The sequence below is a fragment of the Prionailurus viverrinus genome, chromosome C2, assembly GCF_022837055.1.
Source record: "Prionailurus viverrinus isolate Anna chromosome C2, UM_Priviv_1.0, whole genome shotgun sequence".
Classification (NCBI taxonomy): Eukaryota; Metazoa; Chordata; class Mammalia; order Carnivora; family Felidae; genus Prionailurus; species Prionailurus viverrinus.
Window position 1 is genome coordinate 35878159 of NC_062569.1, and position 18598 is coordinate 35896756.

Here is an 18598-nt window from a genome sequence, read left to right on the forward strand (position 1 = left end):
AATTGGATACTTTTATATTGATTTATCACACATTCACTTACCTATTCTATCAAGTCCATTCAGTGAATGGATATTTATTTCAAATATTACTTTATTTATTTATTTATTTATTTATTTTTTCTCTTTCTACTTCAGATTTCTTACAGGTGATCAAAGCTCTGTTTCTTTCCTTGCAGTCTTTATTTTCTCTTTTCTTCAAATTGGATACTTTTATATTGATTTATCACACATTCACTTACCTATTCTATCAAGTCCATTCAGTGAATGAATATTTATTTCAAATATTACTTTATTTATTTATTTATTTATTTATTTATTTATTTATTTATTTTTGAGAGAGCATGTGTGAGTGGGAGGGGGCAGAGGGGGAGAAAAAGAGAGAATCTCAAGCAGGTTCCACACCCAGAGCAGATCTCTTGGTCATGAGATCATGAGCTCAGCCAAAATCAAGGGTCAGATGCTTCGCCAACTGACCCACCCAGGCATCCCAGATATTATCTCTCTTAATTATAGAATTTGTACTAGATTACTTTTTCTATGTTGCATTTGTCTGATGAGATTTATATCTTTTCCTTCATTCTAAGCATATTTTCTTTTATAGCCTTGAGCATACTTATAAGAATAAATAGTATACTTGTTTGAAAATACAAATGGCTGAGCTATCTTGGGGTTGGGCCCTGTTGTCTTTTCCCTCGGGAAAGGGTCACATTTTCCTGACTCCTCATATGGCAATTAAGTTTAGATTATATCCTGGATATTTTGCACATTGGGCCAAGATGGCACTGGATTGTCGGATTCCTTCAAAACGGTTGACGTTTTGTTTTAACAGGCAATTCAGCTCACTTACTTCAGTTCAAACTATAAATTCTCTCTTGCCTCGTATGGACCGTAGTTCAGATCTCAGTGCAGTTGGCTTTCAGTCTGTCCCCTACATGCACAGTTCTGGGGCCGGCCAGAGACTTGGGTATTTGAAACACAGTTTGGGCTGTCCCTTCCCTGGCTGGCTTCTCTCCAAGAGTCCTCCCTCACCTTCCAGAAGTGCTGTTCATCTGGCCAGAAAGATGGCCCGCTCATCTGATAGAAATCAGAGTTTTAGCCCCTTGTTCCACAAGGACTGTGACCGCCCTCAGGGCAAGGGAACAAACAGAAAACTCTTGAATGCACTTAGTAATACTGAACTATACACCCAAAAGTGGTTAAGATGATAAATTTTATGTCATGTGAATTTTATCACCGTTTTTAAGAATTATTAAAAATCAGAGAACTCACCCATTTTTAGTAGCTTTTTCTGCTCCCCTCCAAAATCTGTCACTCCCCAGGCTTCAGGTCTTCGGGAGGGGGGAGCTATTTTTCCAGGGTTAAGGGTATTGTGAGAGGGTCATGTGTGAGAAGCCTACGCACATCAGAAGCAGAACTCCTTAGGTCGCTTTATTTGTACCTTTCACAACCCAAGTTTGCTGTCCTCCCAGTTTCAGGGAAATAAACACAGTGTATTACGTTTTGTGTGAATTTTAATATTCTAATTAGAAAAGTATAAGAATATTGACATAATATGACCCAACATGCAATATATATTCTTTTATAAGATTATTATTTTACTGTTGATAAAGTGCCAATGTAAGATTATTAAATTTATGTTATGAAAATAAAACTTTATTTTTAAAGGATTATACCTTTTTAATTTTGGTGACTAAGTGAATTATAAACTCAAATCCTATTGCCATTCAACCTTAGATGATAATTCACAAAAGCCATTTGTTAGTGCCTACATCTGAATTTCTACAGGTGACCAAGGTGCGATTATTTAAGTATGCAGTGTCATTAAAACTTCAAAGAATTTTCTGTTTTATAATAAAAGCCATCCAAAGTTTTAAGAGGCCATGCTAGTTAAAAGCCTGACAGTCAGCACTCCAGGAACTTGAGCTAAATTTGGCTTAATCACCTGAAGAAAGCCAAATGGGCAGTTGTTTTAAGAGGGAGCATTACTCTAAATATTAGGAATAATGCTGAGAAATAAAAATCAGCATTGAAGCAGAACAGTTCTACAGTTATTACAGAATGCATCCTCTCTACTTTATGTTTATTTCTATGGGAAAATTAGCCTTCATGATGTATACTATTAATTAGGCAGAGCAACCCTGTCCAACAGAAATGTGATTCCAGCCACATACATAATTATTTCTTTTCTACTGGCCACATTAAATGAATAAAAAGAAACAGATGAAATTGATTTCAATAATGTGGTATGCAACCCAAAATATCTAACATTATCATTTCAATATGTTATCAAATAGAAAATCATTTGCGAGAAATTCTCCATGAAACAAGTTTTTCAAATCTGATGTGTATTTTCCACTTATGAGACATCTCAATTTGGACTCTAAATTTTCATTGGAAATACTTGATCTGTCTGTAGGTTTTGTATAATTTATAGTTGCAAAAAATTGATTCACATACCCAGACGTACTTAAAAGTTTTCCAGTAACTGAATTGAGCAACTATTCTTAAATGAGCAATTCAAAAATGACAAAAATGAAATAAAATTCAAATCCAGTTCCTCTGTCATACTAGCCACATAGCAAGTGTTCAAAAGCCATATGGTGGCTTGTGGCTTCTGCCCTGAAAAGTGCAGAGTAGTCACAAGGCATCCTTCGAAGGGAAACCTACATCCCATGTCTGTCCAAATTCCTAGAGACACTGTAGATGAGAAAAATTAATTAAAGAAAATCAGGTGGAGAAAAAAAACTGGGTGGAGGCAAACAAAACCTTCAGGTTTGTATGGACTAGAACTTCTGACTGGTTCAGTGTTGAGACCGTATGTTAAGACCCTGCTTGACACTGAGAAAAAGGAGACCGGAAGACATTTAAAGGTTTTACCTGTCAGTATGATTTGTACCAATTCTATTTAAACATTAGTCTTCAGGTATTCTCCTGGTTAATCGAGGAGTTTGTAATGTTCCATTGTTTTATCTTGAGAACTCGTTAGCACTCATTAATTATTTGGTCCTCACAATCCCAGATTTCAAGATATGCTACAGATTCGAGCTGTAGTAATCAAAGCAGTATGGTACTGGCACAAAAATAGGCATATAGATTAATAGAACAGGATAGAAAACCCAGAAATAAACACATACTTATATGGTGAATTAATCAATGACAAAGTATGCTAGAATATACGATGGGGAAAAGACAGTCTCTTTGATAAATGGTCCTGGGAAAACCAGACAGCTACTTGCAGAAGAATGAAACTGGACCACTTTCTCATACCACACACAAAAATAAACTCAAAATGAATTAAAGACATAAATATGAGACCCGAAACCATAAGACTCCAAGGAGAAAACGTTTCTTTGACATGGACCATAGAAACATTGTTCTAGAAATGTCTGCTTAGGCAAGGGAAACAAAAGCAAAATTAAATTATTGAGACTACACCAAAATGAAAATCTTCTGCACAGTAAAGGAAACCATCAACAAAACAAAAAGCAACTTACTGAATGGGAGAAGATAATTTCAAATGATATATCTCATAAAGGGTTGGCATCCAAAATAAATAAGAATTTATACAACTCAACACCAATAATAATAATAATAATCTGATTAAAAATGGGCAGGAAACCTAAATAGACATTTTTCTAAAGAAGACATCCAGATGGCCAACAAACACATGAAGAGATGCTCAACATCACTCCTCATCAGAGAAGTGCAAATCAAAACCACAGTGGGATATCACCTTACACCTGTCAGAATGGCTAAAATAAAAAACACAAGAAATAACAAGTATTGGCAAAGATGTGCAGAAAAAGGAACCTTCCTGCACTGTTAGTGGAACTGCAGAATTGGTGCAGCCACTGTGGAGAACAGCTTGGAGGTTCCTCAAAAATTTAAAATCAGAATTACCCCATGATCCAGTAATTCTACTACTGGATATTTACCCAAAGAAAAGAAAAATACTAATTGATAAAAATATATGCACCCCTATGTTTATGGCAGCATTATTTATAATAGCCAAGATACGAAAGCAACCTAAGTGTCCATGAATAGATGAATGGATAAAGAAAATGTGCTATCTGTATCTAGATAGATAGACAGATAGATAGATAGATAGATAGATAATAGAATATATATTGGAATATTACTCAGCCATAAAGAAGAATGAAATCTTGCCATTTGCAACAACATGGGTGGATCTGGAGGGTATAATGCTAAGTGAAGTAAGTCAGTCAGAAAAAGACAAATACCAGATGATTTCATACATATGTGGAATTTAAGAAACAAAAAGCGAAAAAAAAAAAAAAGAGACCAAAAAAAAAAAAAAAAAAAGCCAGACTCATAAATACAGAAAACAAACTGGTGGTTACCAGAGGGGAAGTGGGTGGGAGAATGTGTGCAATAGATAAAGGGGATCAAATGTACACATCATGGTGAGACCGGAGGAATGTATAGATTTGTTGAATCATTATAGCATACGTCTGAAACTAATATAACACTGTATGTTAACTATACTTTGATTAAGTAAAAGAAAAGAGGGGTGCCTGGGTGGCTCAGTCGGTTAAGCACCCAACTTCACTCAAGTCATGATCTCACAGTCATGGGTTCCAGCCTCACGTTGGGCTCTGTCCCAACAGCTCAAAGCCTGGAGCCTGCTTTGGATTCTGTGTCTCCCTCTCTCTCTGGGCCTCCCCCACTCGTGCTATCTCTCTGTCTCTCAAAAATAAATATACATTAAAAAATTTAAAAAGGAAAAGAAAAGAATTATTTGGTCCTATGGATAGCTCCTCTTTCTGAAGTTGTAAGCCCTGGCCCTAATTCTGGGGACCTCAGTATCTCCTAAGATTCCCTTCCTGCAGGAGGTAGATGCTTACAAAAACTTTGTTGATGGAGATAATTGCAGAGTGCTAAAGGGGCATGACATTTGCATAGGACATTTTTCACTCTCCAGGCACTTCAACATCCATTACTTCCCCTAAAGGACAAGTAGGGGTTAGTTGAAGTAGATTCCAGATAATGATCATGGAGTGGATCTGACTGAATTGCACCTAACAGCTGTGGGCAAACAAGAGCCCTTCATTTTTAAATAAGATTCTCTACCCTTATTTGACAGTCCCCTGTTCCTGTTTGGCGGTGAGAAATGTGTGTGTGCCCATGTGGTAATTGCATTCAGGTCAGTAATTTTTGAGACACAGAGTTTTAACACATTCTTGGCAAACATTAAAAATTCAGCCATTATGGGGTGCCTGGGTGGCTCAGGCAGGTGAGCGTCCAACTTTGGCTCAGGTGGTGGTCTCACGGTTTGTGGGTTCAAGCCCCACATTGGGCTCCGTGCTGACAGCTCAGAGCTTGGAGACTGCTTTGGATTCCCTCTCTCTCTGCCCCTCCCTTCCTGGCACTCTATCTCTTTCTCAAAAATAAATAAACATTATTTTTTTTTTAATTCAGTCATTATGAACTCAGTCACTATCCTAGTCAGTGTGGTTTCCTGGCTCCCTCCCTCATCCTGCCATGTGGCAACACCTGACCAGAACTGTGGATGCCTTGGGATCAACCAGCGAGGTCAGCAGGAGGGCAAGGGTGTGGCTCCCACCGGCAAGGGCACAGCGAACGACAGGACTAGGAAAGAGCCATCTCATAGGCCAGGCAATGACCTGTACTAGCCTTCTGCTAGGAATGAAGGCACAGAAATGCCATTATCAAGAGGAAGACATGACGGGGTCCACAGGCAGGGTCCTGTCCCACCGGCGATGTTAAGGCTGATATTCTTTCCCCTTGGCAGCCATAATACTCTTCTGTGGTGGCTCCGTGGTGGCTCACAACTGTGTCTGGAAGCATGTAAGGGTGAGATTGGCCATCGTGCTTTGTGTTCTCCCCACACTCAGAACAGACACCTGTTGCAGCCTTTGAGTACTTCATTGTGCTTAATTCTTGAGTCATCTGCCTCCTTCTCCCATCTGTGAACACAGAGCTAGTCTCTGATTCATCCGGATCTCTAGCCCCTGGCCAGGTAGGTCAGCACTTCAAGAAATGCAGGTTGGTTTCACCGTAGGCCAGAGTAAGAGCCTGGTCCATTGTAAATGCTCAAAAAATGTGAGCTGCAGTGAATTTTATAAATTATTATTCACTCAGCTGCTTTTAACTATATTATGTATGCCTAGGGAAGGTTGCTGAGTGAATGATGAATACAGCACATTTTTGTACCTGGAGTCCTTCAACGCCAGACCACTGGGCACCAGGCGGAGCGAATGACCGTCTGACATCTCTTTAAGTCCTACTTGACCTCATTGTGACGAGCTGAGCCAGGGGGACTTCAAGTCTCTCAGCATATAGATCGGTTGTTATAGCATTTGTTTGTTCAAGAGACGTTGCCAAATAAGGAAAAATGCGTTGTCTTCATCGGTTTTTCAGCAATGCAATAACTAGTGTTAAATCTTCCAAAAGGAAAGGGAATTTTGATCTTGGAATGTAGGAAGATGGCTTTTTAAATAAAAGAGTATGTTTTCTTTTGCTCAATACTAAGTAGACAGAAAGCTATAAATGGTGACGCCTCCCCTCCCCCTGACTTTGGTGTCTCAGAGAAATAAGGTACGCTGCCAATATGCATTTAGCCACTTGCAGGCTGGAAGCAGGATTTATTATTATCGCAATAAGAAAAAGCAGGTAGACCTTTATACTTCACACGGTGCTTTCACATTTAGTGTGTCGTTGCAGCCTCTTGGCACTTTCAGGATTAGGCATGGTTCATCCTCAGTTATATGAAGAGGGATTTAGGAACCAGTCAAGGTCACACAGCTGAGAAGAACAGAGCCAGGGACCCCAAACAAGGTCATCTTCCCGCCACCCAGGCGCACGAAGGACCAGCAGAAGTGACGATCCATTGAACCTTCCCCTTTAACTTTCTACTTGGGGATATTTTAAGTTTTCATCTGGAGCAAGAGGGCTTAAAATCAACACTTTCTTTTTTAAAGTATAGATTTATCTCTAAATTCAGCCCTGATCAGATATTCTGGGAGTGATGGCCTCTTGATGTGATTGGCATTTGTCCTTTCCCATTTTATTATACTTAAAGTCACTGCCGAAGGCTCCAGCTAGAGGTGTAGGGTCCACTTTCAAAATCACACCCTCCCAGCCCTCTGGCAGCGTGGTCAGGGTTCACTGCCTGCCGAGCGTGCCTGCTGGAGGCCACAGCCTGCCGCGGAAAGCAGATGGCATCATCCCCATCTGGAGGCACCTCACCACTCTGGTGGAGAAGCCTTTACAAGGTCTATCATTTTCCGCAGGTCTGGGGCCATGAAACTGACCTGGCGTTAGCTCCAACAGAAGACTGGCTACATGCTTGGGGTACAGTGTTTCTCAAGGGGGGCATCATAGCCATTTTGGGTACCATGGTTCTCGGAGCTGACTATTTAGCACCTTTGACTCTTGCACAATAAAGGCCATTAACAACCTCCAGCCACCGAGACAAGCAAAATCAGACAAACAAAGCCAACCTACCCCACAAACTCTCCCGGTGAAGCAGTACCAGGCCTGGATGAGACTTTGGGGACACAGGATATAGTCGTTGACCAGGGATGTTCAGGAAAGCAGGTGTGTGTAAGCTGTGGCTGACAGATGCCAGGTATTTCAAGGAGCAGACTGTTCTTGAATGATTCAAAATATTTCTGCTGATGAAATGATCTCCACATTCAGCCCCTTCAGCTCTCAAACGTGAACAGGGAATTTGCCAGAAGTGGGTGATTTTTCTTCAGTATAATGGCAGTGATAAGGGTTAACACGTATGTAGTACTTAACTTCATATCAGGCACTATTAAGTGTTTTGTATGTATTAACTCATTTAATCCACCCAACAACCAAAATTGCTGAGGTGACTATTACTAATATCGTCTCATTTTACAGATGAAGAAACAGGCACAGAGAGGTCGGTGACTTGCTCAGGGTCACACAGGTAGTTAACCAGACAGGTAGGGTTCGAGTCCAGCGTCTTTGGCTCCAAGAGCCATCAAGTTCTGCCTAGTTGCTCCCACTACAAAACCTTCGATTGCGAGATACAAAGCACGTTGTGTTGCTCTGAGATTCTGAGTTCACTGAGAGGTGGCAGGTTGCGTTTTTAAGCATCAGGAATGGGATATGGAATCATGATCTGGGTGGAAAGCGTAGGTGGTAAATTATAAGAACAGTAATTCTCAAGCTTTCTGGTCTCAGGACCCCTTTACACTCTTAAACAATATTAAGGACCCCCAACAGCTTTTGTCTTTGTGGGTTTGTGTCTCTTAATATTTACTGTATAAGAAATTAAAACTGAGAAACTTCCAAGTCCTTATCTATTAATTCACTTAAAAATAACAATAATAAATTCATTACATGTTAACATAAATAACATAGTTTGACTATATTTTCCAAAACAAAATAAGTTAGTGAGAAGAGTGGTATTGTTGTTTACATTTTTTGCAATCTCTTCAATGTGTAGCCTACTGGAAGACAGCGAGATCCTCGTATCTGCACTTGCCATCAGTCTGCTGAGATACATTTGTTTAGGTGAAGTATGCAAGCAGAAAAAAATATAGCCTTGCCCAGGTATGTAGTTGGAAAAGGGAGGAAATTTTAAAAATCTTTTCGGATAATTGTAGATATTCTTCTCAGATACAACACCAGAACTTCATAAGTAATAGTTTCTTAAAGGTTCGTTATAATAAGGAATCTGAAATCGCATCAAGGAACTTACCATATACTGACCACTACATTAAAATGCACTCGCTCTTTTTAAATTTTTTTTTTTAACGTTTATTTATTTTTGAGACAGAGAGAGACAGAGCATGAACGGGGGAGGGGCAGAGAGAGAGGGCGACACAGAATCGGAAGCAGACTCCAGGCTCTGAGCCATCAGCCCAGAGCCCGACGCGGTGCTCGAACTCACAGACCGCAAGATCGTGACCTGAGCTGAAGTCGGACGCTTAACCGACTGAACTACCCGGGCGCCCCACCTGCACTGGCTCTTTGAATGGCTCTTTTACCCATAACACGACTGTGCAATACTACACACTGATCGTTTGGAAGACAGTGATTCACTGGCAAGTAGATCTTTCAAAAACCGATGTATTTCATTCTACAATATCACACAGTCACCCTCATTAATACCACTAACCATCTCATCAGAAAAGTATTAATATATTGGTAAATGGTTAAAACTTAATGTGGCAGACACAAGTTTTCCAAATTAAAAGCTCTCATCTTGTCACTGTGGACAAATCCTTACCGGTTCTTTTCTTTTGAGTGATAGGCTTACTTTTAAAACAATGTCTGCCACACCCTCCAATCTGAATAAACCTAGTTTGTCTAACAATCATTCTTCCAAGTCAAAAAGGCATTCCATGAAAAAAGGTCCTAGTTCAACTCCCACTCAACTCACACAAATGCTTTTCTTAGAGCATACTTTGCTGTGCAGGGTCCTTTACGTATACTTTCCATTTTGTTCCACAGAATATGAAAAAGATGTGTACTCAAGAACTGAGATTTAACTAAATCAATAATATTTACTGCATTATTCAAGTCATTGTGTTTTTTTCCAAAAAAGTTTATTATTTTGAGAGAGAGAGAGAATCCTATGCAGGCTCCTCTGTGGTGTCAGTGCAGATCCCAATACTGGGTTCCATCTCACGAATTCAGATCATGACCTGAGCCAAAATCAAGAGTCAGATGCTTAACCCAATGCACCCCTCGGGTGCCCCTCAAGTCATTCTTAGGTGAAATTGGCTTTTTTTTTTTTTTTTTTTTTTATTACTCCAACTCTATGTGGTAAAGAATCCAGCCAGGTCTACTTAAGGCACAGCACGTTTGTTCACTGTTGCTTTTGTACCATCAGTACAAGTTATCACCACAGTGAAAAAGTCAAATAATGCATTAGTGTCAGTAGAGAGCTAATTTTGACTTTGTGGACCCGGCGGGAGGGGTATCGGGGATCCCAGGGGTCCGGGGATCCCAGGGGTCCACAGATAGCACTTGGAGACCCGGTATTCTAGAATGTCACACTGGCCCAGTGATAGGCAACAAGAAAGAACAAAGAAGGTGCTGGAGTTAGAATCAGAGGGTCTAAATCCGTCCTTGATCTGGTCCTTACTATCACAGTGGCTTTGGGTGAACTAGTTGATCTCTCTGAGACTCAGTTTCCTCAGCTGAAAAATGGAATCAACACAACCTGCTGTTCAAGGGTATTCAAGGTTAGGATCAAAATATATTCTAAAAATCTGTTTCATCCCCCCATTCATGAGTCAATTTCATTCATTTGCCCCAGACTCTTAGGGGAGGACTTGAGCAGCAGCTCCAGCAGTGTCTGCCAAGGTGTTGCGAGGGTGCACTATAGGAGGAGAAGGCACCTGTGAGGCAGACAGGGGTGCGGAGGGGCGAGAGCCTCATGCCCCTCCCCCCCAGCCCTGCAGGGGCCCATCTTCCGGCCTGGCCTTTCAAGGGGGCCTTTGGGGAAGTCGAGTTCAGCGTCCTGGGGCCACAGTCAGGGCGGGTCACAGCCGGAAGCCTGGCAGCCTCGTGCTGCCTGCCTCACTTCCCCACAGCGCCCACTAATGGCTGGCGTGCGTGTCCATCACTGCGCTACTCCCCTACCCATGAAAGCAGATTAGAAAACCACTTTTTAGAAGTGACATGTTTACATGGACACCACCACTTATCGTCACCATTACAAACCCTTTATGCACATTGCCCCCACCCCGAACTGCAGTTCTTTATTAGTAATAACACATTCCAGTGGTAGACCTCACAAAACATGGAGGCAGCCCAGTGAGTCACATACCAGCACCCCAGCCCACAATTTTAAATATCCTTCCGCCTTCACGCTCCATCCCGGGAGCTCCATCCTTCCTTCTACAGGTCCTACAAATTCCTCTCTCAATTTGTGGTCTCTCAATTTGCTACTCGACGCCGTTGTAAGTAAAGACAGATTAGAATGCTAAATTATGGGCATGAATTTTACCATTCATCTATATACTATGCAATGCCAGTTTCAAATACAAATATAAGAGCAGTTAACTGCTGTGCAGAGTCTCCGAAAATTACAGAATTCACATTTCATAGCTCACGTATGCCTGCCTATGTATTCAATTCTTTACCAGAGCATTGTAAATGCCACACAAACACAAACGGCGCTCAACTGTGTTTATTTTGCTTCTTGATGTGCACACATTTTATCCATGCTCTCTACCCTCGGTTTACTGGTAGGAAGGGCAGCCCCAAACAAAAGGAACTGCAGGGTGTCCTAGCTTTCCTCCTCTCTGCCGTCTTCAGCCTAAGTGTTTGACTACTACAGGGAAGTACCATGAGTAAGAAAAGAAAAGACAGAGTTCTTTGGTTGGTCATGCTTCTTAAAACATCCCTGCCTTCCTTCCGCATTCAAAGCAATTTTGGTTCGAACTGGAAAGGTACCTCTCGGGATTGTCCGCTGCCTGCTTTCTCAGTCCTGAACACCATGCGCTTACCTTCGCATTGCATCTGCTGAACTCCCACACAGTGTAAGGGCACTGAGTTTCTGTGATCACTGGGTATCCTGAGCGCTGGAAGTAAATGGGGCAGACAGAACAATGGATCGTTGTCTCCTCTGCTCCCGGACTTGCTGCATTGTCCCATCAGACTTTAGGTACAAAACGCAAGTTCAAAGATAAAATGATTAAGAATTCAAGATGGCAACAACAGAGGTTTAAACCAAGCTCAGGGTTCTCTTAAGCATGGAGTGCCATGTGGCTCTCAGGTCACATGCCCGTGAAGCTGGCCCTACCCCAGTGCCTGTGCTCCTGCCACCCTGGCCCCTGCAGGCCTGGTGGCCTCAAGATGTCCCTTCCCGCTGAAGGGCCCCCAGGGCATCTGCCCCTCTGCCTGAAACTCAGTTTCCTCCCTCCTGGCCTGGGCATGTCCCTCCTTCTCCTCCTGGGATCTCAGCTCAGCTGTTGCATCCTTAGGTAGTGCTCCCCGCCCAGCAGACAGGTCAGAACTGTCTTAGTACTGCGGAGCTCTCCTTCAATCATGCATCATGATCACTGTTCTTTATTTAGGGATGTCACCATCGGATTGCTTATTGTCCCCCCCACTGAACTGCCAGCAGCATATATGCTAGGACTGGGTTTGGTTTTGCTCATCCATGTTTCACCAGTGCTGAGCACGCAGTCCCTAATCAATACCTACAAGGTGAATGAATGGATAAAAAACTGAATGCTTGTTTTTGCAACAGGAGCACAAGTATCAGATGAAGAGGTGGGATGAGGGCCACATGAATTCTAGCTTTTGTTCAAAAGAGGCTAAATCCTGTCTCATACTGAGCTGGTGAGACTATGTGAGTATCACATACCCTTGTTTCCTTGCTGTCTCCTCTGGGTAATGAGTGCTCAAGGATTGGCCGTCCTTGTGTTATAAGGGATCCGAGTGCTTTCCTTTGTGTCTCTGGTGCCACAGGCAAGTTCCTGGTGCTTGCTCGGCTCTCCGAAAGTTCTGGTCCATTGAAGTGAACTGAGCTGGACTTGGATGAAATGTGTGGCCCCGAAGCTTCCTATGTCTCTCCCTCCCCTGTGTCTCCTTTTCCTCTGTCCTCACCTTCCCTCTTGTTAAGGATTTCTGAGTCTTGAGAACCATTTTAGTTGTGATCAAATGTTTCCAACAGAAAATGACCCTCATTTATTTTCACTTTAACTCGACTCTTCAAAGAAAAATGGTCTGATTGGTCCTATAATCATGCAGTGGTTGGGCACTCCAGAGACTGCCCCAGAGCCAGGTTGGGCACATTTGCTGGTAATATTCCCACATTGGCCTTGATCTTGGGAATCACAAGGCAGGCACTTCAGAGGTTCATGCATTCAACAGGAGCCAACTCAAAGCAGAAATTAAACTCGAGAACCAGATGAAACCTACCCTTCCGCCCTGAGGGCTGCAGATTTAACCCTGTCCAAGAGGCAGTACAGTGTCACCCCCGACCCTGAACAACAGTGACAGAGTGTGAATCGGCCCTCTTGGTGGGGCCCAGTCTGCAACCTGTCTGTCTTCTCCATGATTCCACACCTACATCTGAGAAATGGCCAGGAGGGGGTGTAGTGAAAATGGAGTGCTCATAATGAAATTGAGGATCGATGAAATAATAAAAAATAAAAGCCTACAGGTAAGATTGGTATTGATTGACCATCTCAGAAAACATTGTTAGTAAGAGATCAGGGCATGCTTCCTTTATGTAAAATGGGGGATTTCTCTCCAGAGGGAGACTTGAATGGGAATATAGAATGCTACTGGAAGCAATCCCCAGTGCAGTGCCCTTGAAATTACGGGGCTGCTTATGGATGGTGCGGTGGAGGAGAAAGGGCCCGGCTCAGGGGTCAGCCAGCCATACCTGGGGTTTACACTGTCTTCAGCTCTGTGACCTGGAGCAAGTAATAACCTCTCTGATTCTGATTCTCTTCCTCCTCCTCCTCTTCCTCTTTCTCCTCCTCCTCTAATTCCTCCTCCTCCTTGTTCTTAATTTGACAAATCGGCATAAAGCACCTGCCTCCAGGTTTGCTATGAAGATTGAATAAGGTCACCCAGGTGGAGATCCGGAGTTCGGCACTAGGTACAGAGCAGGTGTGCGGTCATGTTACCCCTTCTCCCCACAGCATCAGGAGACTGGTCCTCTCTGGAACAGCTGGCCAGGGCCTGGACTAGAGGCAAGAAAACACCTGATTGCCTCCAGAATGAGGACCACCTTAAATTGTGCACACTAGGCACCTCACCCCGGTGCCAACAGTGTTGGGACGCATCAGAGTAGATGCCCTCCTCCAACACCATCTCCCGGGCCATTTTCTAGGTGACACAACTGAGACCCACAGTCATCATAATTCAACTACAGCAGTGAGTCAAAGTGGAAAACCTAGAACGTGACTCAAAGCCTCCAAGTCTGTGGGAGGTTCCAAGTCTGTGTTTTACCCCCAGCAGCCTAGAGATGAATTCTTTGCTGCCCGTGTCGTGTGATGTTTACCACCCCCCTCCCTTGCACCATGAGTGGTCTTTCTGGACATCTACGCACTGTCTCCCTGACAAGTCAGGAAGAGAACGTGTCTCAAGTTTTCAGTATTTCACAAGGCACTTACTACACGGCTTACTTGCAGTCGGGGTTCAAGAAATAAATATCCATCAATTGAGAAAAAGAAGATGTTTTCATGGCCTCATAATTTTAATGCAGAGAAATAGTTATAATACACATTAACCCAGCTGAGGGGGAGAAATGCATTAATTTCACAACATGTTCAGCTCTTTAAGAAGTTAGCTTTTCAGGCTCCACGGGGCTTCTGGAACTCAGACTCACGTCTGCTGTTTTGAGAGAAAATTGCACCTGATTGGTGCCCCTCTCCCGCCAGGGAAGTGGTGGGTGGAGAGACTTAATGGAGGCTGGAGGGGTGGGAAGCTGGCCGCAGCACCATGGGGCGTTTAAGCCAGGAGGAAAGGACAGAGCAGAGTGGCTCACATTTAGTGAGCAGACAAATACCTCACCAGGGAACCTGGTTTAAAAAAAAAACAAAACAACAAAAACCTGTAATCTGATTCAGGAGTCCAGGTCAGGCCTGGGAGTCTGTATTTTCGACGAGTTCCCCAGCAATGCTCACGCTGGTGGTTCAAGGGACAAACAATTATGCAAGCTTTGGCCTTTTTCTCCTTCCTCTACAGCCATTTATCTTTAGGCTGTGGGCGAAATCCTTGTTCTCACACCAGGCGAGGGCAAGCGGGAAAGCAGCAAACTAGGACAGTCACCGGCCACCCCCCGCCCCCGCAACCGTGACTCCCCTCCTTTCTGCTGGATACACTTGATGGGTGACATTTCCATGTGTGAAACGCTTCAATTTTACCATCCATGAAGTGAGCATGTTGATCTGGGTCTCTGGAGGCCTCTTTTTCCAGTGTGACAATTCTTTGTGTGGAGGAAACGGCCTGGAGGTTTTGGGTTTGCAAATCTGGCCCAAGAGAAGCTCTGTCTTCCGTCTGGCAATTCTCAGGATCCCCATTCACTGTCTTCCATCCTTCTGCAGGGGAAATTTGCGCGTTCAAGATCCACGGCCAGGAGCTGCCCTTTGAGGCCGTGGTGCTCAACAAGACGTCAGGAGAGGGCCGGCTGCGCGCCAAGAGTCCCATCGACTGTGAGCTGCAGAAAGAGTACACGTTCATCATCCAGGCCTACGACTGTGGCGCAGGGCCCCGGGAGACGGCCTGGAAGAAGTCGCACAAGTGAGTGGCCGGAGAGGGATCCCTGCACCCCTACCCCCCACCCCACTTCCCTCCCACCCTTCGATACCACACCCTGCTCTTCAGGTCTGTATACCCAGTGGTCATACCATGGTTCTTCTGCCAGCTCCCCGGGCCCCTGCAGGCATCAGCACAGGCGGAGTCCTCCACCTGCAATACTCTGCCCCTGTGCCTCCCTTGAAAATATTCCCCTTCTGCCATCAGGACTGTGTTCAAGTGTCACGTCTTCCAGGAAGCCTTCCCTGAGCCAGCCCATCCCTGCGGAGCTGGTTGGGACCTTGTTCTGGGTTTTTGCCATGCCACACGCATATCTCTGTCCTGGCACTTTTTAGTTTGGGTTGTAGCTCTCTCCCATTTGGAGTTTGATTCTGAACCTAACTCAGAGAGTGGTTAAATTCTTTCTGAAAGGAAGAGTGAATGAACAGAGGAGGAGGAGCAGATAAAGGAAAGGGGAGGCATCCTAGAAGGAATCGTTGCTTAAAGCTGGGTAACTGGGAAGGCCAGAGAAGGGGCGGATTCACCTCCAAAGCAGGGCGTTGACAGGTAGAAGCGTCTCCAGTGGGAGGGCGGACAGAACACTGAGACAGCAACCATCCTGACTGGCTGTGGTTTCTCTGCTCCTTCGGCCCTGGGACCGACCAGAGTCAGTGCCCACGGGAGGTGTGGGAGGACAGTGTCATTCTCCCTTTACTGCCATCTCTTCCTTCCGGTGTGTGGTCCCAGGGCCGTGGTCCATATCCAGGTGAAGGACGTCAATGAGTTTGCTCCCACCTTCAAAGAGCCAGCCTACAAGGCGGTGGTGACAGAGGGCAAGATCTATGACAGCATCCTACAGGTGGAGGCCGTGGACGAGGACTGCTCCCCTCAGTACAGCCAGATTTGCAACTATGAGATCGTCACAACTGACGTGCCTTTTGCCATTGATAGAAATGGTGAGTGTCCTGAGAGGGCCCCCCTGGGGGGAGGGGCAGGGAATCAAGTCCACCACCCCCTCTCTGAAGGCCAAGTGAAGGCTCTGAATGTCCATGGCAGGTGATGACTCCCTTGCCATCCATGACCTAGGCTCTGTAACCCAGAACTCAGCCCTGCACTAGAGTGGATGTCCTTAGATTATTAGCACAGCCAGGTCGAAGATACCCCCCAGATACCTCAGAAACCTGCTCAGTGAGTACAGCCCCTAGAACTCATAATGCCACACATCTGGATACTTAAGACAGGATGGCTTTCTGGTAGAATTTTCCATGCCGTCAACTCAGCCATACCTGAGTCCCTTTCCTGCACCATAAGTTGTGGCACTACCCCCCACCCCAGCCGTCTGCTTCCTGCTCCCAGGAAAAAAGAAAAAAATGCTAAAAGAGAAGATGGAGATTTTTGGAAACACCTTCTGAGCTTAGAATCGTTTAAGAATCTTTTATATTCTTGCCAATGTCCTTTGAGAATTTCTACTATAGTGACAACAATGAAAGAATGAAACCTCCCACCACACCCCAGTCCCAAACTGAACTTACCGAACTGAAAACAATCCTATAAAGCCCTTTGTGCATTTCCCCATCACCATTCGCAAAACACTTGTAGTGTAAACACCTCAGCCAGAGGCCCAGTCAACTCCGCCCACATTAAATGCAATTTTCAATAACTCCATGTTAATCAGATGATAATTATTTGCCAAGTGTATCATTTGATAGCATGAGTGTGTGCTTATAGGTATATTATCCCCACTCTGTTTCAAATAGGATCATAGAGCACTGCACAAAGATGCAAAAGTTACAAAACCTGAAGTTCCTCTACCCTGTGAATTATTTACTGAGTGCCAGGCATAGTGCTGGGAACTGGGAACAGAGTGGGCGTGGAACTCAAAACCGACGCAGGCCTGCCATCCAGTGGAGCTTACCATCCAGTGGAAAGAAAGTCGAAATGAAAACTAGAAAGTCAGGTGGCACCAAGGGTGAGGTTGGTGCATAAAGCATGCCGTGAGCCAGAATTAGGCAGTGGATTAACTGTGAGCTTCCCGATAGCCGACGCCTAGAGGGAAGTACCATCAGTGACCTGCTTGCTAGTATTCAGTGCTTCCCATGCTCCTTGACATTGAGATGGGGTGGGGGGGGGTGGGGGGAACGTGTCCTGGGACCTGGTCTTCTGCATCCTGAGAACTGCAGCAGGTTCCACAGCGGATGGGAGCCAACAAGACACCCTCATCCCTGATCTCCAGTGGTTTGTGATCTGCCTTGGAAGATGAAATAAAGCATTCTTATAACAGACAAAGATAAGGCAGTTTCCTCATAAAATGATAAACCACGTGGGAATGTTAGAAACCAGCACATTGCGAGATGCTCACTGTGTGGAACACAAGATCAGTGCCTCAGTGCACAAGAAAGTAAAAGAGAAAATATTGGACTTGAGTTAAAGATTGGTTCAGGACTAAGAAGTAGGTAATTTCAATTAGTAGAGTCTGTCAGAACTATTTCCTGATGGCTTTTCCTACAAGCCCTGTGAGGCAGCTGGCTTGTCCCTACCACACGGATGTATGTCTCACACACATCAAATACACGCACATGCACACACCACCCTATGAAATATACAACAATTGGTTTGTATTTTTCTGTTCCCCTATGATCAGCTGCGTCGTCTCTGTCCACAAAAGCTTTGGAACTTGGGGGGCGATGAGTCCTTGGTGAAGAGCGTGACCAGACAAACAGAGATATCTGTGATGAGTGGTCAGGCTCCACTTGACTTCCTGCCTTAGTTCTGGAAAGCCACAGCCCAATGCAAGTTGAGATGCAAATCCTTTCATCTGAGGGTAAACTGCCCCAGTCATGAAGATAATTACTCACCTTGATGAGCCATTTCGCTAACATATGCCAATTTATTTCCCTAGCTGTCTCATTAAAAGTGAGTAATGGTCTTTTGCCAAGCCTCTGCCTCCAACGTTGGTTTACAACAGAAGATGAAGAGGAGAGTGGGCACTCCCAGGGAGTGTGGGCCCCCGACAGCGAGGTTTACAAAAGCGGTTCTCCAAGTAATGAAGGCAGGACCCAGGGACAGACACAGAAGCGGCAGCTCCCCATTCTAATGAGTTTCCCAATTGGTCCTTATCCATCATTTCTCCCAGCGACCTTCCCGTCTCCTTGAAGAAGTTCTTTGTATGCACATCAGAGAAAGTACTGCTGAGTTCGGGGTCCACTCCTTGAAACCGCATGATGGCAGGTAGATGGGTCCTGGCTCCTCCAGCTTGCCAAGCTGTTTGCTTGTTGGTGAAGAAAGGGGAACGGGCAGCAGTGAAGATCGAAGACATTCTATGGATTCAGCCTGGGCTGTCTTAACCCAAAACTCAGCCTCTTTCTACTAGAGG

General features: G+C 44.4%; 1 protein-coding gene across 1 annotated transcript in view; it reads left to right on the forward strand.

Annotated features, from left to right (window-relative positions):
• Window positions 1–18598, forward strand: part of CLSTN2 (calsyntenin 2) — a 605822-nt gene that overhangs the window by 449769 nt on the left and 137455 nt on the right. Inside the window, exons 3-4 of the mRNA XM_047876487.1 lie at window positions 15036–15231; window positions 15973–16181. Coding sequence (XP_047732443.1) covers window positions 15036–15231; window positions 15973–16181 — 405 coding nt within the window. The remainder of the gene's footprint in view (window positions 1–15035; window positions 15232–15972; window positions 16182–18598) is intronic.